Source organism: Terrapene carolina, unplaced genomic scaffold (assembly GCF_002925995.2).
Source record: "Terrapene carolina triunguis isolate 2854851 unplaced genomic scaffold, T_m_triunguis-2.0 Scaffold210, whole genome shotgun sequence".
Taxonomy (NCBI): Eukaryota; Metazoa; Chordata; order Testudines; family Emydidae; genus Terrapene; species Terrapene triunguis.
The window spans coordinates 35,564,152-35,589,451 of record NW_020664561.1 but is presented as its reverse complement, the minus strand read 5'-3'; the positions used below and the strand labels follow the sequence as shown (position 1 = coordinate 35,589,451).

At 45.8% G+C, this 25,300-nt stretch overlaps 1 protein-coding gene across 1 annotated transcript in view; it reads left to right on the top strand.

Moving 5' to 3' along the window:
- Positions 1-25,300, top strand: part of LOC112121887 (coiled-coil domain-containing protein 18-like) — a 71,851-nt gene that overhangs the window by 21,493 nt on the left and 25,058 nt on the right. Inside the window, exons 13-22 of the mRNA XM_029912368.1 lie at positions 1,390-1,500; positions 2,471-2,602; positions 3,388-3,522; positions 4,523-4,600; positions 6,666-6,782; positions 14,889-15,056; positions 15,553-15,695; positions 17,233-17,396; positions 22,163-22,376; positions 24,288-24,387. Of these exons, the coding sequence (XP_029768228.1) occupies positions 1,390-1,500; positions 2,471-2,602; positions 3,388-3,522; positions 4,523-4,600; positions 6,666-6,782; positions 14,889-15,056; positions 15,553-15,695; positions 17,233-17,396; positions 22,163-22,376; positions 24,288-24,387 (1,362 nt within the window). The remainder of the gene's footprint in view (positions 1-1,389; positions 1,501-2,470; positions 2,603-3,387; positions 3,523-4,522; positions 4,601-6,665; positions 6,783-14,888; positions 15,057-15,552; positions 15,696-17,232; positions 17,397-22,162; positions 22,377-24,287; positions 24,388-25,300) is intronic.

The window sequence follows — 25,300 nt, the reverse complement described above, 5'->3', positions numbered from 1 at the left end:
GGGGGGGGGGGGGGGGGGGGGGGGGGGGGGACCTACTAGTGCAGGGGCGGGCAAACTTTTTGGCCTGAGGGCCACATCGGGTTTCCAAAATTGTATGGAGGGCTGGTTGGGGAGGCTGTGCTGCCCCAAACAGCCAGGCGTGGCCTGGTCCCGCCCCCTATCCAACCCCTCCCCCCCCGCTTACAGCCCCCCCTGGACTCCTGCCCCATCCACCCCCTCCCCTGTTCCCTTACTTCCCCTGAACCCCCTGCTGCCCCATCCAACCCCTCCTCTGATTCCTGACTGCCCCATCCAACCACCCCTTCTCCCTGACCGCTCCTGGAACCCCTGCCCCTGACTGCCCCCTGCCACCCCTTCCAACCCCCCATCTCCTTCCTGACTGCCTTCCCCCCTCCGTCCCTCCCCCCCGGTACCCATGCCACCATGTTCCCTGCCCCGACCCCTATCCACACCCCTGCCTCCTGACCACCCTCAAACTCCCCCGCCCTCTATCCAACCCCCCCGCTCCCTGCCCCCTTACCGCGCTGCCTGGAGCGCCGGTGGCTGGTGGCGCTACAGCCGTGCCGCCCAGAGCACCAGGACAGGCAGCTGCGCTACGGTGCAGCTCAGAGAACCGGTTCAGGCAGCAGCTCTGCAGCTGCGCTGCCTTGCCGCATAGAGCATTGTGCCGGTGGCGCGGTGTGCTGAGGCTGCGGGGGAGGAGGAACAGCAGGGAGGGGCTGGGGGTTAGCCTCCCGGGCCAGGAGCTCAGGGGCCGGGCAGGAGGGTCCCGCGGGCCAGATGTGGCCCACAGGCCATAGTTTGCCCACCTCTGTACTAGTGGATACCCAAATGCTGAGTATGTATTTAATGAGAAATATGCTGTATATTTGCCAGAGACCAGAACTATTACTGGATAATCACAAGAGAAATTAAGGCAATGAAAGCTATAACTCACCAATGGCATTAAACTGCATTAGCATTCAAATTCCTAACATGTATATCCAGTTTCAGCATAATTTGTTTTACAATGGCTGTTTTAATGACCCCAAATATTATAGATGTCTAACATTTGACTCACTGTTGTGGCATAGTAATTTATGGTAAATTGCACACATTGAAGATAAGTTGCCTTAAAATTTCTTTTCTCTGTAACTAATAAAAAGTAATAGTTAATAACAAGTCAGTTTTCAAGAAAGCATTCACAAATAATTGAACAAATCTTAAATCAGTTGTCCTACATAATCTTTACCTACCATACTGCTCTTAGCAGGCTGTACTTACACTACATATGCACCATTATATAAACATCACAGTTAGGAAAATATACACATGCATAGGTCTTTATAATCTTATGTTTAGGAAAGAAAAATAATCTCTTTTAATGGTTTATATTCTGTTTATTTTCAGATAACAAAGAAATCCTCTCAGCTTTCAGTACTTGAAAAGCAGTTGGAAGAAAAGACAGTTGCTTATTCTGCTGCTGCTGCAAGATGTTCTGAGCTGGATCAGGAGCTCATAGTAAGAAATTTTCATTGAGAAGTCATAATTGTGTAAAATCACACAATTTTGGTGGGTTACTATATATTTTTAGTTATTGTGCTGGCACTATACATGTACAAACCAGATAGAGTGCAAGATCTCTTAGTACAGATCACACAATTTTAATAACCCAAATAATCTTGCTTTAAACAGAAGATCCTGGAATTTTTTACCCTTGAACACCCATAAAAATTCTTAAATGGATATAAATAGTTTTCTTTATATTACATATGGAATGAAATCCAGGCCCCACTGAAGTCCATGATGGTTTTGCCCATTACTTCAGTAGGGCCAGAATTTTACTCATATTTTTTAAATCCAAGAAGCAGTCACTTTTGTAAGTATATAGAAATATTTTTTTTAAATTGTCTTTCTACAGTTTTTTGCAGTATAGGAAAATATTTGTCAGTTAGAAATATTTAATGATTGAAAATCCAGCTCTTCCCTGTACTGTTACATTTGAAAAAGAATAACTGTGCAAAGTATTAAAATATTTTAGTTTTTACACTCTTAAGATTGCTCTCTTCACTTCCTTCATATTTAATATTCACTGCGGTAAAATTACTTTATTTTCCTTTCATGGCCTCATGACATTTCTTGTAAGAGTAGGGGTTTGCCTTGGTGTCCTTGGCCAACATTTTCCTTCACTCACTACTGTGTGCTGTCATCTGTGCCAGCTGTCCATCTGACAGCTGCCCCTCCATGTCTGAGATGTCTGCATTTCAGTGGTGCTCCATGTTTACACTGTACTTTGTAAAATGCTTTGAGATTTTACAGGGTGAAAGATGCTATATAAATGTAAAATATTAATATTAAATTCCAATTTTATCTATTGTTCTTATGAGTCTGAGGCTTTCATACTTCCTTATTGGTTACTCAAAAAATAACTCGTTACCTGATATCAAAAGATCTATATATTCCGATTAAGGATTTTAAAAAATATTTCCAGGAAAAGAATGGCCAGATTCGCAACTTGGAAGCAAATATCAATGAAGAACATGAGCAAGTAACTATAGCTTTTGAAAAAGCAAAGTTAATTCATCTTGAACAGCACAAAGAGATGGAAAAACAGATTGAAATAGTAAGAGATTATGCACTAATGTGTGTGTCATATATATCTCTAATGTTTTCTATGTAAATTTAATTTCCATATCTTCATTCCTCAGTAATTCTGGGGTTAAAAAGTTCATGGTATCTCCTCCATACACTCCCTCTCTTTTAGCATTATAAAGACTGTCCCCTGGAGACTTGTGACTCTCTTCTCTGCCATATAGAAGTGAAAGTCAGACACCTCTATAACACCATCACCCCACTTCTCTGGACCCCAGGGTCCTTAATGTGGGGAGAAAGTGGAGACTGACTTGAGCATCTCTCCTCTGGCCATGAGGAGAATCCCCAGCCAAAATAATACAGCCCCAGGCAGTATTTTCTTTCCCACTGAGACAGGGTGATCTTAGATAACGTTCCTCCAATTTTTTTAGAAACATTTAATAACTTTCAGATGACCTTTTTTGAAACTGAAACCCTTACTGCTTGCAATCATGGAAGATTTCATGTCATATTTTGCAAAAGTAGATTTGTATGTCTTGTTGTCTTGACCAATTTCAGCATGCAAAGTAACTATATTCTGCCTATGTTCTCCGGTTGCTTTAATCAGTCATATATTTTTTATACCTGTTCCTAGGTTGTACAGTGTTGCTGATGGCATCAATATGATCATTTTGTGTTCACTCTAGAGGTGACTGCTTTTTGGTGGTAAATGAACCAAATGGAACCATATGTGTAGATGGTTTTTAAATCTCAAAAGAGGCTTGTATAAGAAACTACATTAAAACAATAAATAATGGGTTTTTTTTGTGTGTATAGCTTCAGACTCAGCTGGCTATGAAACACCAGCAAATTAATGAGCTAGAGAAGACAATGTCTGTTTTACAAGAAGATATTGTATGTAAACAGCGTCACCTTGAATCATTGGATCGGCTGCTGATCGAAAGCAGAGAGGTAATATTGACTATTAATTCTATCTAATAGCAAACCAAATGTTGATTGACTCGTTTTTAGAGATGAAGGGCCGGGTTCTCTCTCTTTTAATTTTGCTGGGTACAGGAAAGATAGGGGTAGACAAAAGTGGGTGGGGTTTTTTCTTTGTTTTTGTTTTTTAAAGCCATCTTTGCCTGCTCCCTAATTCTGGCCTCTGTACCTGTTGCAACCTAGACCAGTCGCAGAGCTGCTCTAAATTGCCCTGACTTTAATGACCCTCCATGGCTTTTATTCCAGCACAGAATAGCACTTGGGTCACATCCTGGCGTGCATCTCAATATGCCACCTCCTCTAGGGACAAGGAAGGAGGCCAGCATAGAGCCTTACATCTGCTCTGTCAGGTGGAGAACTATCCTATAATTAAGGCCATATGTAACTTGCGATGTTGCGGATTCTACAATATTAGGCTTCCATTGCACTTTTGACAGTGGGAGCCTGGCCACTCCGGGGCTGAGAGCAGGAGCCCCTGCTGTCAGCCCAGGGTGGCCGCTGTCAGCCCCAGGCCCCTGCTCTCAGATCTGGGTGGCCAACAGCGGGAGTGCCCACTCTCAGCTGACAATGGAAAATTGCAGAACAGTAATAATGGGCTTTATTATTGCAAATAATAAGGTCCATTATTACTTTTCCGCAATTTTCCGTGGCTTGTCTGCAACTCAGCTGCAATATTTTTGACTATCATCCTGCAATTCAAGTAGGGCCTTACCTATAATGAGAATATTCTGCAGGAGCAGCCTACACTCTCTTTATAGCCGCTTTCTGCCATTGGGGAAGTGTAAAGGGACCACAACGTGACAGAATCAGGGCCAAATTCACTTAGAAGTAAAATGCAGGTTAATACAATATAAAGACAAATATTTTTGTCACTAACCAAATATTTTTTCGTTTTCTAGTATGCTGGCTTCCAGTAGTATAACTTTTATATATGCAGTTATATTCACAGCTTGTCTCCTTTGGCAATCAGGAAATGGAAAAGCAAAATACCAAGAAAGAAGAAGCTTTGAAAATGTTGCAAAGCCAATTAACGGAAGAAACAATCAAAGTAAGTGTGATTTTTGTTGTTTTTGATTAATACCTTTTTCTTTTTTGAATTGCTGTATTTATGTAGCTCTTTTCTATTCCCTCTGATTGAGACACCTCCAAGTTACTTATAGAGCTCATGTAAATATTCCAAAAGGTGTCATTACCTTCCAGTCCTTCTTTCATCCTTCATTTAAGAATGAACAAACGAAAGAGAAATATTACAGTGAAACCTGCTTTAAGTGACTGCTGTAAGACAAAAATCATTTGCCTGGCTAAGATGCTCTCGTAGTACAAGTGGAGCAGAATTGGAATCACTACATTTGGAGATAGTTTGGGGAGTCTCTACAGACAAGAGAGTGACGAATAAGGGTCTCTTTTTTTTTTTTTTTTTTTTTTTCCTTTTTTTTCCCCAGGTTTCACTATAGATGCAATATTTATTTTAGGCTAAATAGTAATTGTAAAAGTAAACTGACTTCTTCAAACTCTTTAGCCCGTCTACTTCTCCTACTAGTGTCTGTCTGGCAAGCGTCTTCAATGCAGTACTGGCAACAGTAGTTTTGCCAAGCAATGCCATCTTGTGCTGTAATAACATCTGAATTCATAACCTAAGATTGGTTGGGATGAGACGCCATCCAAGTATCGTCTAGGTCAGGGGTTGGCAACGTTCGGCTCGCCAGGGTAAGCACCCTAGCGGGCCGAGCCAGTTTATTTACCTGCTGACGCGGCAGGTTCGGCCGATTGCAGCCCCCACTCGCCGCGGTTCGCCGTCCCGGGCCAATGGGGGCGGCGGGAAGCCACAGCCAGCACATCCCTCGGCCCGCGCCGCTTCCCGCCGCCCCCATTGGCCCAGGATGGCGAACCGCGGCGAGTGGGGGCCGCGATCGGCCGAACCTGCCACGTCAGCAGGTAAATAAACTGGCCCTGCCCGCTAGGGTGCTTACCCTGGCGAGCCGCGTGCCGAATGTTGCCGACCCCTGGTCTAGGTGCTTTAGGAAGTGGCATTGGTGATTCAGTAGGTGGCTTGCTTCCGTCTGAGTTTGTACTGAATCAGTGGGCTGTTATAGTGTTACAGGGTACTGCTGCCAGTGGTGTTTTTCAGGTGAAATATAAAATGAAAGTCCCTGACTACTTCTAATCAGAGATAACTTGAAACTTTTTTTCCCCTCCCTTTTTTTTTTTTTTTTTTTTAAAGTGTGTGTGTTAACCTCATGGTCTAGTAAAATTCTAGTGTGGAAAACTGCAGACTGCCTATCTAAATTTTCCACTGCTGTGGTAATTTGATATGGAAATCTTCACTTCCTGCCCAACGCTGTTTAATGTTACAATTGCTGCATTTCACCCCAGAGATAGTTGCGCTTCAGTGTGTGTGGGGGAGAGGTCCCTAGTTATTGTTGTCTATAAATTGTATATCTAAGTTTGTGATTTCAGGGTGCAAGTCCAAATTGGTAGTAATGTAAATGTAAAATACATTTGTTAAATTGTCAACATCATCATCATGCTATGTTGTTTTATGTTTACCTTGTCCTTTCCCTCCTGATGAAACTCAGGAGCTGCAGTCTCAATGCAGAAAATAAAAGTGGATCTGCTATTTTGTAATAGCACAATAAAATATTTTGGTTTTAGATATGAATCTACTTTTTTGAGTGTTGACTTTGTCATAATTTACATAAGAATGTATCATTCTCAACCTTATGAAGGTATCCCATACATAAAGCTGGAATTTTATAGCCTTTTTATCACTTTCTCTGTAAATGATGCGTAAGTGAATAAATATATATATTTGTATGTCCTTAAATTGTAGCTGATGACAGGTATTGTAATGTCTTTGCATAATTGATAATCTCTTATGACTTAAAAGCATAAATTTTGTAAGTTTTTGTATGAATATTTTTCATTATTTAAACGTTATGTTAAAAGTAAATTTCAGAGAAATTAAAGAATGTTTTTTTTAATCCATATTTGTAGTTATATCACACACAATGGCAGAATTAACAAGCAGGTTTTAATGAATTATTTTAGACTTCTTGACCAATTCTGAACAACTAGTCATTACTTATTTTAAATGGTCTCTTACACCTAACTAGGTCCGACAACTAGAGTCGGCACTAGACATTTGTAAGGAGGAACTTAGATTGTATCTGAGTCAACTAGAAGAAAATAAGGAGTCATTTGAAAAGCAGCTAAAGAAGAAGTCTGAAGAGGTAAACTTTAATTTGTTTTATCAACTTAGTTTTTCTCTGTTACAGAGAAAACTGGTGTTATCCATTATGAAATATTAGAATTTGTGTCTAAAAGAAGGTTATAGTAGGCAAGGAGAGAGGTGAACAAAATTTTAGCAGTAGGGATGGTGAAAAGGGGCAAATTTTTGTGACAAAGAGGGAGAAGCAATAGGACTTTGAGAGTGAATGTGGTAGGTGAAAAGTAGTAGTATCCAGTATAAGGGAGTTGTTAATAAAGCCAGAGAAGCAGGATCAGGAGGAAGGATACATTCAGTTATGGAATGACACAGATTGAGAGGGCTATGGCGGTTATGTTAATGTTTAGCTAATCAAAAAGAAGTTAGTGAAGTGACTTGATTGTGGTATAGGGGTACCTTCATGGGGGGAAAAAACAGGTACTAAATGGCTCTTTAATTTTGTGGTGAAAAGCATAACAAGAACCAGTCATTGGAAATTAAAGCCAGACAAATTCAAATTAGAAATAAAGCACAAAATATTACCAGTGAGTGATTAATTATTGGATCAAACTGCCAAGAGAAGTGATGGATTCCCTATCTCTTGGATGCCTTTCTGGAAAATACGCTTTAGCTAAACACATGTTATTTGGCTCAGGATAAGAATAACTGGATGAAATTTTATGGCTTGTGATACACAGGATGTCAGACTAGATGGTCTACTCATCCCTTCTGCCCTTAAAATCTATAACTGATAGTTAGAGATGGGGAGTCTGGATAGTGGGGCAAGGTTAAAGGTAAAGATTGGTAATCATGGCCAAGATATTCATCAGTGACTGGTGATAATGGGTGCCTCCATTTTTGGGTGTGCAACTTGAGATGCTTTAAAGGGGCATGACTTTTCAGAAAATGTTGAGCATCCACCCCCTGAAAATTAGGCTCCTTCAACGTGTCTCAAGTTAGGTACCGAAAGTCACTAATCACTGTTGAAAATCTTGGCTCATTTGCATATAGGTGGTAATTGAAGGAGAGGGGAACAGATTGAGGTTACAAAAATAGAGAAGAGCAGAGGAACCAGGACAGAATGTGGAGGGGAGAATGAGCCGCTGAAGGAGTAGGATAGGAAGAGAACCAGGAACCACAAAATTGCAAAGCCAAGAGAGAATAGGAAGCGGAAGAAGAGTGATCAACTGTTAATTTTACATTACCTCTTTTTTTTATATAGGAAAGATAACCTATAGATAAGACTCTGTGGAAATCACAGATTTTTTTTTTTTAAATTCACAGCAGTGTCACGGGTAAGTGTTTTGAATTTCATGGAATGTGTACAACTGCCACGCCTCCTGCTGCCCCTGAGAATTGCTGCAATTTTTCCCCAACAGCAGGGAGGCAGAAGTGGCCATCTCAACTTCCACTTCCCTGCTAAGGCTGCTTGTGGAGGGTTAGCAGGCTGGGAGGTGGCGGTGCCAGTCCTATCCTTGGGAGTAGGAGGGATGGTAAGCCAGAGGGCGTTGGGGGGGGGTATCTCATCAGATGGCGCCAGACATCTGGCCCAGTGTGGTCCAGGGCATGGATTGTAAACCTGGCTCGCTCTGCACTCAGTTCTCACCCAGGCTTCTGCTGCTGCTTCCTGGCTGGCTGACTGGTGGGGAGAAAGGGGCAGGACGGACAAAGTGCAGTACTTTTTCGAGTGATTGCTCATGTTTATTCCACAGTAGGTGTGCGTGCTCGCCATGTGCACCGGTGCTGGAAGTTTTCCCCCTAGCAGTACCCGTAGGGGAGCGCTCCTAGCGACCCCTGGAGTGGCGCCTCTATGGTGCGGTATAAGGGGCGCTGCGCACACCCCCCACCCTTCGTTCCTTCTTCCACAGTGAAGGTGCATCAGAACTGCTCTGCTCCAGCTTGTCTGCAGCTTTCCTCTAGAACTCTTGTTCGTTCGTAGTAGTAGTACCTGTAGTTGAAGTAGTTTAGATGAGTGTTAGTTTAGTTTAGTGCACCCGGGTCGGGGCATGCCCCGGGCTTTAAGTCGTGCGACACTTGCAGGTGGCCGATGCCAGTGAATGATCTGCACGCGGACTGTTTACGCTGCCTGGGGGAAACCCATTTCCGTGATCGCTGCAATATTTGCAGATCTTTCAAGCCTCGGACCAAGAAAGAAAGAGACATTCGGCTCTGAGCCATTCTGATGGAGTTGGCATTGACCCCGACTCCAGTGCGCCGCTTTGAGTCGGCACCGGGCATTGCGGTGTCGGTGCACGGCGAACCTTCGGTGCCTTCCACCAGTCGGCACCGCTCCCTGTCCGCGGGGCACACCTAGAAGGCTAAGAAGAGGTCTTCTCTGCCGAGGCACCGGAGCAAGACCGGGGGAGAGACTAGACCCACGTTGGCCAGTTCTCAGTCCCCATCAGCCTCCAGGCCTCCAACTCAGGTTGAGCGGAGTAGCCTGGCCCAGTCAGCACAGGCTTCCCCGGATGTCCGGGTGCCCTCCACACCCTCCCTGCAAGCGGCCTGGGACATTATGTCCCTACCGGTACCAGGGGCACTGCCACCGTTGGCTCCCTGGTCCAGAGGCAAGCCACTGCTTGGATCGCTGCAGTTGCCTCCTGGTCAGTACCGTTCGCGGGAATGTTTCCGACACTGTTCGCCTCTCAGTGACCGTCCAGTGCCTAGTCCACACTGGTCACCATCGACCCCCAGCAGGTTGCCTGCCTGGGTTCTGACTGACGGGGGTTCCAGACACCGCTCTGCCTCGAAGGACCATAGACCTTGCGAAGGGAGTGGGCCCCGTTGAGACCGAGACAGACAGCACCAGGGGTCCTCGCCTGTGAGAGGCTACCGTAGCCCGTCATGATATGGGCATCGATGCCGTTCCTGTTTGTCGTCTCGCTCCAGGACCCCGCTGTGGCACCGCTCCCATAGTCCCAGGCGTCGATCGCTGGCGCCCGCCAGAGCCGATTGTGGAGCAGCTGCTACCAGCGGTACTGTTCCTCCATGTTGGGATCATGGTCTCATGGTCGGCACTGTTCCTGACGCCACTGCTCCTTCCGGTCCAGGGACAGCGGCAGATGGTACACTAGCCCGGCCTCCCTTCGTAGTCATCAGTCAATGGAACAGGCTAGTCAGGCTGAACAGTGGCACTGGGCTCCTTGGCCAGCACCGTGGTACCAGTAGGCCCCGTGGACCCCGACGCAGCCCCCGGTGGGGGCTCGCTTGGTGGCCGGAGCATCGGAACGACCATCGGCCTCCCTTTCCCAGCATCCCAGAAAGGAGTCGGTGGGACGTGCATTTTCGGTTCCGTGCCCAGAGGGTGACCAAGTGGTGGGACCTCCAGTACCGGTCGGTACGCAGAGTACCATGCCTGCATCCTCACCCTCCCCTGATGAGGTGATTACGACCTCTCTTCCCTCTGTTCCACAGGAGGACTCTAAGGCCCACCAGGAGCTATTGAAAAGAGTGGCATCAAGTCTCAACCTTCAGGCCGAGGAGGTGGAGGAACCCTCGACTCCCTCTTCAATGTCCTATTGGCCTTGGTACCGGGCAGGGTGGCCCTTCCACTCTACGAAGGGGTGGCAAAAATTTCAAATGCCTTCTGACAAATGCTGGCTTCCTTGCTCCCCGTCTCTAAGAGGGCAGAATGGAAGTACTTTGTGCCTGCCAAGGGGCATGAATACCTGTACACCCACCCTGCCCCCAACTCCCTGGTGGTCAAGTCGGTCAACCACAGGGAGAGGCAGGGCCAACCAGCCCCCACTCTGAAAAATAAAGACTCAAGGAGGCTGGACTTCTTTGGGAGAAAGGTTTATTCGTCCTCAAGTTTCCAGTTAAGGGTGGCGAACCATCAGGCTCTCCTGGGTTGGTATGAGTTCAATTTGTGGGGCTCTCTACCCAAATTCGAGGACTCCATCCAGGAGCGTGATAGGAAGGAGTTCAAAGCTCTGGTGGAGGAGGGTACAGCGGCTACCAGGGCAACCCTGCAGGCAGCGTCGGATGCTGCGGATACAGGTGGAGGGTCCATGGCCTCTGCAGTGTCCATGAGGAGGGCGTCGTGGCTCCTGCTGTCTGGGCTGTCCAGTGAGGCGCAGAACTCCTTTCAGGACCTCCTGTTCGACGGCAAGGCTCTGTTTGCGGAACAGACGGATGTGAAACTGCACGGCCTGAAAGATTCCCGCACTACGCTTAAGACACTTGGCCTCTATGTCCCAGCTCCGGCTAGGCCCAAGTTTAAGCCGCAGCAGGCTCCCACCTAGGCCACCCACTCTAAATATGAGCCCCCTTATAAAAAGTCATGGGACTATAAGAAATGCCCGCAGAGGCAGTCCTGGTCTGCCCCCCAGCCTGGGTCCTCCAAGGATAAACGGGTGGGGAAACGTCAGTTTTGACGGGACGCCCAGGGGCGACCTACGAGTTCACATCAGGGATCCACCCGCAATAAAGCTTCCCTTCACTAACCGGTTGTGTGCTTTTCTCCCAGAGTGGTCTTGTCTGACTTTGGACCGTTGGGTCCTCAACACCATCTCCCGGGGCTACACCCTCCAGTTTACCTCTACCGCACCCAACCACGCTCCGCCCCCGTCCCACCTGGGGGACCCCTCTCATGAGGCTCTGCTAGAGCAGGAGGTGGGGCGGCTTCTTGGCTTAGGAGTGGTGGAAGTGGTGCTAGCAGAGTCCAGATGCAAGGGGTACTACTACTGCTATTTCCTTATCCCGAAGGCCAAAGGGGGGCTCAGGCCCATCCTGCACCTGCAAAGCCTGAACCAGTACATGGTAAAGTTCAAGTTTTGCATGGGCTCTCTGGCCTCCATCATCCCCTGGATCCCGGGGACTGGTACGCTGCCCTTGATCTGCAGGATGCATACTTCCACATTCATATTCGAGGGGCACAGGCACTTCCTCCGTTTCACGTTTGGGTGAGAGCACTACCAATTGACGGTCCTCCCTTTTGGCCTGTCCACTGCTCCCAGGGTATTCACAAAGTGCATGTCTGTTGTGACGGCCTACCTCAGGCATCCGGGGTCCAAATCTTTCCCTATCTGGATGACTGGCTGGTCAAGGGCAGCTCCTGATCGCAGGTGCGGGATCATGTCCACGTTAGTCCCGGTACAGCGCATAGAGTTCATCGGGGCAGTCCTGTACGTGACGTTGGCCAGGGCCTCCCTCCCACTGGACAGATTCAAGACCCTGAAAGGGCTCGTCGACACAGTCACAAAGTTTCCCGTGATGACAGCCAGAGTATGTCTCCAGCTCCTTGGTCACTTGTCGGCGTGCACATATGTGGTTCGCCACACCAGACTCAGGATGAGGCCCCCTCCAGCTCTGGTTGGCCTCGGTGTTCTCCCAGGCCAGGGACAGGATGGACAAGGTCCTCACTGTGCCCGAGCCAGTGATCACCTCCCTACAATGGTGGTCCTCCCCGGAGAACATGCTCCACGGGGTCCCATTCAGGGGCATGCCCCCGTCGGTGGAGCTGGTGTCGGACGCCTCGGACCTGGGTGAGGAGCCCATGTGCGGGACATTCAGATCCAAGGTCTGTGGTCTGTGCAGGACCTTGCCCTGCATATAAACGTCAAGGAACTCAGGGTGGTCCGGCTGGCGTGCGTGGCCTTCCGCTCGCACCTGGAGGGCAGAGTGGTCAGGGTCCTCAGACAACACGGCCTCGATGTTTTACATCAACAGGCAAGGCGGGGCCTGCTCCTCTGCCAGGAAACCCTCAGGCTGTGGGACTTCTGTATAGCCCACAACATTTGCCTACAGGCCTACCACCTACTGGGCGTTCAGAACTCGCAGGCGAATCGTCTGAGCCGAGACTTCTCCTCTCAGCACGCGTGGCCTCTACACACAGAGGTGGTGCACAGATTTTCCAAGAGTGGGGAACTCCCCAGGTGAACCTGTTCGCGACTTGGCAGAACCGCCAGTGTTCCCAGTTCTGCTCCGGGCGGTGAGGCGGGCGGCTGGGAGTGGGCGCTATCTCCGATGCCTTCCTCCTATCCTGGTCAGGCCAACTTCTCTATGCCTTCCCCCCCGATCCCGCTGATCATCAAGGTCCTGGAAAAGATAAAGATGGACAGGGCCCGGGTCCTCCTGATTGCCCCGGCATGGCCCAGACAACATTGGTACAGGACCCTCACGAGCCTGGCAGTCGCCCCGCCGTGGCCAGTTGCCGTCCTGCCCAGACCTGCTCTCCGAGGACCAGGGCCGCTTCCTCCACCCCAACCTAGTGGTGCTCCACACAGCGGTGCCTCACACTGTGGCTGCTCAATGGCTAGGCCGAGAGGAAAGGATGTACTCGGAAGGGGTTCAGTGTGTCCTCTTGGAAAGCAGGCAACCCTCCATGTGTCGCGCCTACTTGGCAAAGTGGTCTCGGTTTTCCTGATGGGCGGCTGAGCAGGACGTTTCCCCCGTGGCTGCCCCGATCCAGTTCATTTTTAGACTATCTCCTTCACCTTAGAGCCCAAGGCCTGGCGCCCTCGTCCATCAAGCTGCACTTGGCGGCCATATTGCCCTTCCACCCGCCGATGCAGAGGCACACGGTATTCTCCCATGCTATGACTGGCCGATTCCTTAAGGGATTGGATTGTCTCTTCCTGTACGTTAGGCCCCCAGTCCCGCAGTGGGACCTGAACTTGGTGCTGGTCTGGTTGACGGGTCCCCCCTTTGAGCCGTTAGCTACGTGCTCCTGATCGCACCTCTCGTGGAAGGTAGCCTTCCTGGTGCAATCACGTCAGCTAGACAGCTCTCGGAACTCAAGGCCCTGACCTCCGAGCCCCCGTACGCTATTTCATAAGGATAAGGTCCAGCTCCGCCCACATCCTTCGTTCCTCCTGAAGGTGGTCTCCGCCTACTACATGGATCAGGACATTTTCCTGCCGGTCCTCTGCCCCAAGCCCCATGCGTCCAGTGGGGAGCACCGTCTCCAAATGCTGGATGTGAGATGGACTCTGTCCTTTTACCTGGAACAGACTAGGCAGTTCAGAAAGCCTTTGCAGCTGTTTGTTGCCTCAGCTGAACGCATGAGGGGTCGGCCAATCTCCACTCAGCGGCTCTTCAACTGGATTATCTCGTGTATCTGTTCCTGATACGACTTGGCGGGAATTCCCCCTTCATTGATTGTGAGGGCACACTCGACTAGGGCGCAGGCCTCGTCGGGTGCCTTTTTAGCCCATGCCCCCATTCAGGACATTTGTAGGGCTGCCAGATGATCTTCAGTTCACCTTGCATTATGTGATTGTCTCCCAGAGCAGGGAAGACGCCGGGTTCAGCAGGGCTGTGCTCCGTCCCGAGAGTTTGTGAACTCCTACCCATCTCCAACAGATATAGCTTGGAATCATCTACTGTGGAATACACATGAGCAATCACTCGAAGAAGAAAAGACAGTTACCTTTTCTGTAACTGGTGTTCTTAGAGATGTGTTGCTCATGTCTATTTTACATCCCACCCTCCTTCCCCGCTGTCGGAGTTGTCTGGCAAGAAGGAACTGAGGGTGGGGGGAGCACACAGCACCCCTTATACCGTGCCATAGAGGTGCCACTCCAGGGGTCATTAGGGACGCTCCCCTACGGGTACTACTAGGGGAAAAACTTCCGGCACTGTTGCATATGGTGAGCATGCACACCTACTGTGGAATAGACATGAGCAACACATCTCGAAGAACACCAGTTATGGAAAAGGTAACTGTCTTTTATTAGGAGCCTTGGATTCCCTTTCCCCCCACCCTTCCCCGGCCCAATAGTCACCAGCAGGTCCAGGGGAAACACTGTAGGGCTGGCTGGTGAGGAGCTGAGAGAAGAATCCACTGCTTGGCACACAAGCAGGTGTGTGAGAGGGCCATGTCCTGGTGCAGGGATCGGATGTGAAGGATCCGTTTCCCCCCCCCACCCTGATCCCACACATCTGCCCATGCTCCAAGCAACAGATGCCAGTCTCAGCTCTTTGCCAGCCAGTGCTACAGTGTCTCCCTGTTATTCCTCATAATAGATTTCAGTAGAGTTGAGAGCTTTTTTTTTTTTTGTATGTTTGTTTTTGCATTATGGGTCTGATCATCCTCTCACGAAGAACAATCGGATGACTGACTTAAATGGAAGCAAGATAAGGCATAAATATCTTTGTTTCATTGTAAAGAAAATTAATGTATTTTCAGGTGCACCGGTTACAAAAAGAAATAAAACAAAGAAATCATAATCTTCAGGACACCACTGAACAAAATGTCCTCCTACAGCAAACTCTGCAGCAGCAGCAGCAAATGTTACAGCAGGAGACAATTAGAAATGGAGAGCTAGAGGATAGCCAAATTAAGCTTGAAAAACAGGTAAAGTACATTCATAATGAGAAGAATTAAATAGTATAGGTAAGCATAAATATTTAAATGTATTTATATGGAATTGCAATATCTGTCTATTTGATAGCTTACTTTGTTTATAATCTTTTAATTATCAGATGTAATTGATATAATTATTATAGTAGCCTGAGTGAATAATGAAATGAAATGCCACTTAATTTCAGGTGAAGTTGTGGATGCTCAGTACTTTGAAAATCAGGCTGTAGATGTATAATTAAAAAGTAATACATCATAATAAGAAATTTTGCGTCTAGTTACTTTTGTAGCACTTATTAAACTGATAAGAAATAATTTGTTCTCTAAAAGTACCTTTGCAGATTTCTATTTGATTTTTATGTGCAATTTTAGGATCTAACCAAAGAAATTAAATATTTTTAACCCTTTCATATGTGATTTTTCAAGAGGGAGATTTATATTCTTTTATATATATTTTAACAGTATAGATATTAAATACAACTTTAAATAGGTATCAAAACTGGAGCAAGAGCTTCAAAAACAGAAAGAAAACTCCGAAGAAGAGTTGAGAAAGGCAGAAGGGAAGCTCCGTATAGCCTCTCAGGAAGCAGATTTAAAAAGACAGAAGGTGGCTGAACTTACTAGCACAATTGGGTATGTGTAGAACATTTTTTTCATTTTGGTGTATTGTGAAGATCCAATATTGTAAAACTACTAAAAAATTGTATTACAAAATGTGATGCTTTTATTGAAAGGAGTATGTTTTACAGGTACATGTAGCTTTAGAATAGTACTTTGGTCCTGATTCAGCTGGTCCTGATTCATACTTGAATATTTGCCTATTTGTAAACATGTTAATAATCCCATATACCTTGTTGAATTCAGGCCTTTATTTCTAGCTTAAGGACACTTCTATTTTTTGTTAATTTACAAACAGATATCCAGGCTTAGTCCTTCTATATGCCTCTATTCAGGAAAACATCCTTATTCAGGAAGAGTGCATAAACACACTAACTTCAGTTTTATGCCTGAAGTTAAGCATGTTCCTAAGTGCTTTCATGAAATTGGGGCTTGAGTTAGTTTAAAAAATAATCATGTTGATGGTTTTGCTCTTGGGATTGACCACTCTCCATGCCAAAAATACTCTTGTCAACTTCAGAGAAGCAGAAAAGCCTTACAAATAATTTAAGGATTTTTAAAATCTATTTCTTTCAGTTTGTACAGCTTTAAAAGATCCCTATCAGAAAAAATATTTTTACAAAAATTAATATCAACAGTGTCCCTTTTAAAATGTGGCTTTTTTCTGAATAATGTCTGTGAAAAGGCATCAGTAGGTTCCCCCCTACTGTTTTTCATTGATTCCATACCAATGTGCTCAATTTACAAATACAAGTACACCGCTACCTCGATATAAAACGAATTCGGATATAACGCGGTAAAGCAGTGCTCTGGGGGGTGGGGCTGCACACTCCGGTGGATCAAAGCAAGTTCAATATAACGCGGTTTCACCTATAACGCGGTAAGATTTTTTTGGCTCCCGAGGACAGCGTTATATCGAGGTATAGGTGTATAAGGATGAAATAAAATGAACTTGTTAATTTTCTTTCGGGGAAACTATACTGAACTATTACCTGAAATGCAATTAAAATAATACAGTATGTTAAATTGATTTGTTTAACATAGTACTGTTGAAATGGTATCCAGCTCATAGAGAGTTGATATGCCTCAGCCTTTGTATAAATTTCTCTGCTTGTGTTCATTGCATACACAAAGCATTGAACCAGGTATGAAAATAGCAATCTGTCCACGGTAACTGGCCCTTTCTAGGGAAGATGGGCTCAGCTTCACCTCTGGGTTATCAGCTACCTTCCAACTGAGGCTTTGGGATAACGAATCAGGTGATAGTCTGAAGAGCACCTGCTCCTTATAAAGGCAGCCAGAGCTCAGTTGAGCTGGTGAACTGCAGGTTGTAGATAGGTTCCTGTAGGAGGAGCAGGGGAAAGAACCCAGCTATTTGGTGACTCCTAGGCATATGGCCTAGTCAGTGAGAACTGCAGGGAGCAAGAAGGCTCCTGCAGGAGTCTCTGGGGTAGGGCAAGGACCTGGAGGGGCACAAAGAGGTGAGGGAAATGTTGTCTTTATTATTCCAATTGTGATTTGTTAATTCTGTTTCCTTTTGTGTTTTGTTCAGGCAGATTAAGCTGGAGATGGATCAGTGCAAGGATGAGCTAATTGGTATGGAGAAAGAACTAATGCATTTAAGACGAGATGGTGAAACTAAAACAGTGCAGCTAAGTCACTTAGAAATGACTTTGGAGCACACTCAGTCAGAACTAAATAAAAAATCACAACAAGGTAAATGATTTACTATGTGTAAAAAATTTCATCTTTAAGGCTTATTTGCTTATGCTTTATGTATTAAAATGGATTGTCCCCTCTCCCCCCACCCCACTTGTTTTGTAGTTAGTTGCAAGGGACTCAACGTATGACTATTTTGACTTTTCATAATCTTGCAATTTGAAAAGATCTGGGTAGTAAAATGTTACTTGGGCTTCTTCATTTTAGATGGCCTCTACATATTCCCACTTGTGGGGTGTGCCCTTCCCCCATGGAGCCTCGGTTACATTGAGAATCAGTGTCACCAATTATCAGGCTATCATGGCCTAATATCAGCTTCAAATTCTTTCTCATTCCAATAAAGAAATTCCGTCATGGACATGAAGATACTGAACAATTACATCAGAAAGTTCAAATTCCTACCGTATCCCTGTAAGACTGGCTCAGGTCTCTCGTCACAATCTTGGTCCAGTCTCATTCTCCGGATGGACACCAGTTTCTTATGATTGTGTCCAACTGCTGAATCCCACGTGCTTCTATGCCCCCTTCATCTGAGTAATGACTGATCACTGCTTGTAGCTCTGGGTCGCAGGCAGTCCCAGGTGCCTACCCATGACTGACACACTTCTTGGGCAGTGGTACCCCACACTCTGGCTAGACCCTGTAACCAGTGCTGCAGCCCACCTGAGCCCCCATTTGCTTAGACATATTCTCCCCCAGAGTTCGACTGCCTGTGGGACCTCTGGTTTCCTAGTTACACCCTTCAGGGGCAACATAGTAGTAAAGCAAGGCACACAGACTAAACAATGGAATTTTTATCAACAAACACTTTGCTCTTAAAAAAGGACAAGAGGGCAATAGATAGGTGGAAAACAACAAACACTTAAATGCAATCCATCTCAGTTGATTTTATCACCCTTGTAAATCCTGGGTGTGGTCTGAGTACTTAGGCCAGGCAGCCCTTCTGGCCTTCTTGGCCTGACTATCTTGCTTCTGGATTTCCTTAGAGAATGACCACTTCTTAAAACTGACTGACTGTGTGCCCTGAGTCCCCATGTGCTGCAAGCTTGGGATGGGGAGACTCCAGCTCCCACCCCAATCAGCTTTTGCGTAAAGAGATAAATATTCTAAATCAATGGCCCTGCTGGTAGAAAACCCATTGTTCCTTTAGGGAAGAGCCGTTCAATGTCAATGGCACTTGACTGCTCTGTCACAGTGTCCCACAGCTTCTTTGATCTGTCCACTAGGTATCAAATCTCAGCTACAAAATGGATGCTTTAGTCCACAGTGAAGGTTACACTCATAAATGGCATTCACAAAACAGAATGGAATTCATAAAGTATATGTGGGGTTTTTTTGTTTGTTTTTTTTATGTGGGAGAAAATCACTACCAATGCAAAGTCTCATCTTTAGATTTCTATACAACATTGTTAGGGTTAACTGAGACATTTAGGAAGGCACCTAAACTGTTTGTAACCATTGAGGATCAGTGTGAGGGGAATGCCATTTCCACTTAGTATCTGTCAAAATGGATTAGATTATGTACCAAGATGTGTTGGGCTAGAGGACATAGGATTCACTCTGTTAAGATGGTATTAATAGCCTGCTTCTGTAATACTGTCATCATAGAAATCTGCAGGAAATTTTGTTGACACATTTATGCAATACTGCATACTCAACAGCTTGGTATTTAGATCAGATACATGCTTTGGGAGAGTAATTCTGGAGCTCCTGCTTAATTAGAACTTCTGAGCCTGCCTTCTTAAGGGTTATACTGTTTACTAAACTCTCACATTTAGGAATATGCAGAGGCCAACTCAAAGAAAGCTAGATTTCTTAACAATAACTGGTGATTCTTTTGAGTGTCCATGTGGGTCCCACTGTAGGGGCGTATGAGCCTATGTACACAAGCTCAGAACCTTTTGAAGAGAATGTCCATCACGGCCATCCATGCATCCTATTCCTTCTCATGCCAGGGCATAAAGGGCAGTGCAGCTGTGACCCTCCCTCAGGTCTGGTCTACACTACACAGTTAGGTTGACATAGGGCCGCTTATGTCAATCTAATTATGTCAGTATATACACTACAGCCTTGCTCCCACCGATGTAAGTGCCCTACTGCGCCAACATAATAACTCCACCTCTACAAGAGGCATAGGGCTTGTGTTGGTGTAGTTAGGGCAACACAGAATCTGTGTAGATGCTGTGTTCCTTACATCAGCTATTGGTGATCTTGTCAATTTCATGGCAGTAGCCATGAATGACAAGAAAGCCAAGCTGCCCCCCATTCCCCTGGAGAGTTGGGCAGCTGGACCCCCCTCTGGGGTGAGAAGCCCTGGCAGTTGGATCCCTGCCCGGGAGCTGGGCAGCCTTGTCAGCTTCATGGCTTCTGGAGTCATGAAATTGACACGGCTGCCCACCTCCCACTCCCCAGGGGTGAGAAGCCTCGGGCAGCTTCCCCCCTGCTCTCGGCAGGGAATGGGGAGTGGGTTGGGGGCAGTCTTCTGGGAGCCTGTGGGGCAGCTGGCCTCCCGGAAGGGAGCTGCCAGCGGAGCTGAGAGACCAGGCTCCCAGCTCTGCACACTCCCCCTCTTTGGATGGTGGAAGCGCTTCTGGTGAGGACGTGCACCACACACCCAAGGAGAGTAGTGTGGACGTGCACCACTGTAGTAATTATTGCGGTAGATGTAAGTCGACCTAATGAAAGGTAAGTCAACCTACTAGTGTAGACATACCCTCTGTTCCCTCTTACTGCCTGTGGCATCAAGATGGCACATTGAGTCTGCTCTTCTGTTTCAAATGCAATCTTTTTGTGAAGAAATCCTCTTCACCCTATTATTAAAAATTATTTTCTTGTTATTTTAATTGGATAGTCTGTCCCTCTGCCCCCCAAAAAAGAAAAGAAAGATGGAGGAGACACCCTCCCATATTTCCTTGAACAGTTGAGCAAAGCACTTAGTTAGTAATGGCAGACTCTAAACCCACAGGGTTTATAACCTGTCCTTTGTGTGATGCTCTTAAGCCCTTAATTGATGGGCACAACAGATCTCTTTTCTCCCTCAGGGAAGGACATATCCCTAATAGATACTTTTGGAGCATTCTTTTGAAGGTAGCATCTGATCCCAGAGAAAAGAGATCCTCCAAGCTGGAGTCAAGGAGACTATCTTTAATAACTGTCCCGGTAACTGGGTAACAAGGCACCATATCTCTGGTTCTACCAGGGAGAAGAAGCCTAAAAAGTGCCAGCATCATTGGCACTGGTGTTGGCGTTCTCTCTGACAACCTCATCAGCACCAATGACCTCAGTGCCAGCACCGACCCCAGGACAGAGAAACCTTATGCCATCCACTTTGGATGCCAAAAGACATACAGTAACTCCTCACTTAACGTTGTAGTTATGTTCCTGAAAAATGCAACTTTAAGTGAAACGATGTTAAACGAATCCAATTTTCCCATAATATTTAATGTAAATGCGGGGAGTTAGGTTCCAAGGAAAAAAATGTTGGCCAGACAAAAGGCATTATATACTGTACAGTACTGTACTGTGGTTGGGAAGTGCCCCTGGCTTACCCCACACAGGCACAGCCCGCTGCATGCAAGGACGCTAAGAAGCACCTTTGCAGCAGCAGTGGCAGCTTCCCCGGAGAAGAACAGGCGCCGACTTTGCCAGGAATGTTCCAGGCCTGCCTCTTCCTGTCCCCACTCCACTCCAGGCCCACCTCTTCCCACCCCCACACCACCTCCTCTCTGGAGCATGCCGCATCCCCACTCCTTCCCGCCCCCCGAAAGTCCTAAGCGCCACCAAACAGTTGTTTAGCAGCGCTTAGGACTTTCTGGGAGGGAGGAGGAGCGGAGACGCGGTGCTTCCCCACTCATCCCCCTTCCTCCCAGCACTTGTTTGGCGGCGCTTAGGACTTTCTGGGAGGGTGGGGGAGGAGTGGAAACGCAGCACTTCCCCGCTCGTCCCCTCCCTCCCAGGAAGTCCTAAGTGCCGCATCGCTGGAAGGGAGGAGGAGGAGGCGGAGAAGAGGAACTTGTGCAATGCTCCCTTGTAAAGTCACTGCTCTTCCACAGAATCTTACAAGCAGTGGACAGAGCAGGCAGCCAAACGACGTTATAAGGGAGCATTGCACAACTTTAAACGAGCATGTTCCCTAATTGAGCAGCGACGTAACTTTGAAACAGTGTTAAGCGGGAGGACGTTAAGTGAGGAGTTACTGTACCTGCACCATGTGTAAACGCAGCTCAGAGCAGAAAATGCACCCGTTCCTCAAGGAGGGCTTGAAGTTTTTTCCCTCTTTGATATCAAGAAATCTTTTATGCTCTTTTACAGGAGCACAAGGAGCCACTGGGCACAGGTGGCCCCCAAAGCCCCAGAACATTACTATTTAAAATATTCTGTGTTTGCACACAAGACATGCGCACCGACAGTGGGATCCACACCTACTACAACATCTCTGTCAATAGAATAACCATTCTTTCTTTGAGTGTTGCCTCTTCATTTTCCCACTATTCACCTACTTTCACTTCTTCCTCAGAATTCAACTCTCTTAAAGACCAAGTTTAGCAAAAAGAAGTGAGGAGGTTGGGGAGTGCACAACCTTCATAATGTCACAGAGGGATTGGTCATGCAGTCTTGAATGGGACTCTGCTTTTCTAGAATGTCCTCAAAGCTAGTGACATTGGGGGTGGGTGCATACTGCAAGTAATAATATGTAGAGGCGACACTTAAAGAACCAGTTACCAGTGAGTACCCTTTCTTTTCAATTTCTATTCACATAACAGTGAGTGATCTGGAAGATAAACTGCTTCAGAGTGAGACTGGGCAAAAGGATGCTTTACACAGAATAGAAGAGCTAGAGGCTGAACTACAAAATGCCCATGGAGAATTAAAAATCACTTTGAGACAATTACAGGAACTGCGAGATGTGCTACAGAACGCACAGTTTTCTCTGGAGGAGAAGTATGCTGCTATCAAGGATCTAACAGCTGAACTTAGGTGAGCTAACTCCTATTCAGGTCTTGAAGACTTAATCCCAGTGATTTTTTGTTTGTTTTAGGAACAGTGAAGCATGTTTCTTGGTTTTGATGGTGCTTTCCACCTTTTAGCAGCCCCCTATAATCTGGTGGAGATAAATATCTATCTATCTATCTATCTATCTATCTATCTATCTAGATAATTAATTCATGGTCCTTGGATAACTTAAAGTAGCTCTTCAGTTTATTTTGTTTAGTTTCTAAAAGCGAAAATACTAACATTAAAGTATTTTTTTGGGAATGCCTTAAAAATAATAGTATAGACGCTCCCCAACTTATGCAAGCGTTCCGTTCCAGAACGTCTTGCATAACTCGAATTTTGCGTAAGTCGGAAACGTATACCCAACAATTACGCAAAAACCCCCCCAAACCTCCGATTTCTAGCTTACGGAACTTTTTCCGTAAGTGCGCCTTTGCGTAAGTCAGGTTTGCGTAACCCGGGGGGCGTCTGTAATAAAAAAAACTGTTAATATGTTGCCTAAGTCCAAAGCTGTTAAATGACAGTAAAAAGAACGACTGTCTTGTACAGTACAACTGTTTAACCTTTACTATAGCAAATTAATGAAACTTTCTAATATACACTTTTTATTGCAATGTAGTTCTGATAATGAGTGAAATAATTTTAATAGAAAAGTTACTGTGAAATCTCCATTCTGAAGATGGTCATGAAATGCATTCAGGTTTTTTTACTCAGTTCAAAGTTTACCTATATTTTAAAATAATTAAGCTTGTAATAAAGCACAGAGGCCAACATTTTTAAATGTGTGTGCTTAAAGTTACACACCTAAATCCACATTTAAGCACCTACAACATAAGTGGCCATATTTTCAGAGTTGCTAAGTAGCCAAAGCATCCGCTGAAGTAAGTGTCCAGCACTCTGAAAATCAGGCCACTTACGTTTTAGGTTCTTAAATGCAGAATTAGTTACCTAACTTTAGATAACCAAGTTGCAAAATTTTGGCTGGCATGGTGTATATTCAAAGAAAACTTAATTCAGTTTGCTCAGTCAAGCACTCTAAATGCTTCTATAGCTAAGAAGTGTGTCACACCACGAGTACACTATAAAATGTATTTTAAAATAAAGTTTTAAATTGACAGCTGTAATTTCAAATTCCTGGTTGAGAAAGCGTCTGCCTGGGAGTTGCTTTGCTGATATAGAAGGTAACACTTACAGCAGCACTACTCTCTGTCTGCCGCTAGGGGAAGGAGCCTTTCATTTCCTGAGGTACCTACTCTTTCCATCTGTTTATCTATCACAGTTGTGGCTTGTAAAGGCTTTACTTAATTGTTTTCCATGTAAACTGCTCTTCCACTCCCCCCATTGGACCATTTGCTGCTGCATGCTCCATCCTTTTTCTTATCTCCTCTCCACTGACCCAGACAAACCATATGAAAGCAGGAGTGGAGCATGCAACAGCACCTGACACCAGTTTGGGGATAAGGAGGCTGGTAAGTAAAGCCTGAAGAAGCTACCATTAGGGCAGGCAACAGGGAGAAGCAGGGGCCTCAAGAGATAAGGAAGCTCCAGATAAGGCAGTGGTGGGATCACTCTCTTCTTTTTCAAGTATCCATGTGTCGCACCCACTTTCAGATTTCTCCCCTCCAAGATGTACAGTCAGAAGCAGGGAGTGCCCTATGTTATCAGAGCATCACCGAAGCAGAAACTGTTCAACCAGGAAGTTGGGATTGAGAACGCTAAGTATGATCAAAATTAAATTAACAAACATTTTAAAAGAAAAAACATTTGGAGTTTTAGAATATAATGTTTATCAGATTTATGAAAACTTGATTTTTTGGAATCTAGATCTAGCTTTATAAAGGAGAGAGAACATCTACATTGTTTGTTTGTTTGTTTGTTATATGGAAATTGCAGGCATTGTAAGGATGAAATTGAGGACAGAAAGCAAGAACTTCTTGACATGGACCAGGCATTGAAAGAAAGGAACTGGGAACTGAAACACAGAGCAGCTCAGGTTAGATCTTTCTAAGCATATTACCAGAATATCCTATTGAGTGTTTGTTTAAAGTATAACAAGTCCAGCATTTACTAATGCTCAAATGATCACTAAGACCGCTTGCTACATTTCAAGAAATGAGGACTTTTTCAATATAGTTCATTTATCCTAGCTGCATATTGTGTTCCAGTTCAAGGGATTCTATATCTGTTTGCCTACCATTGAGGCATTTGTAAAGGATATGTCTAAATTTTTTCTGTTTGCCTTTGTGAGGCTTCAACCTAGTGCTGACCAAGCTGATGGACTCTCTATTAGAGCCTGTGGAGGAATTTTCTCTCTGTCACCTGCCCCAAAGACTGTTTATCATGGCAGTTAGATCAGCTAAAATGGTCTGTGAGCTTGAAGCTTAAATGGTTTGACTTTCCTCACCCAACTTTATATGAGGATAAGGTGGTATTGTATACTCCTCCCATATTCATTCCTAAAGTGGTCACTTTCCTCAAGCTACACCCGTTACCAGGGGATGGTCAGATGACACACTTTGGCTGCGAAGAGGGCCCATAACTACTACTTTAATAGAACAAAACTCTTCTGTAAATACCCAAGACTTTTTTACATTTATAGTAATAAGGTTATGGCACAGGCAGCTTCCTGTCAGAATTTGATAAACTGGATTAAGATCTGCATTGAAAAATGCTATCAGTTAACCGGTATCCCTGTCCTCAATAGTATCTGAGCACGTTTGACTAGATCAGGGGTTCCCAAACTTGGTTCGCGGCTTGTTCAGGGTAAGCCCCTGGTGGGCTGCGAGACACTTTGTTTACCTGAGCATCCACAGGTACGGCCACTCGCAGCTCCCAGTGGGCGTGGTTCGCCGTTTCTGGCCAATGGGAGCTGCGGGAAGCGGCTCAGGCCTGGCCACCGCTTCCCG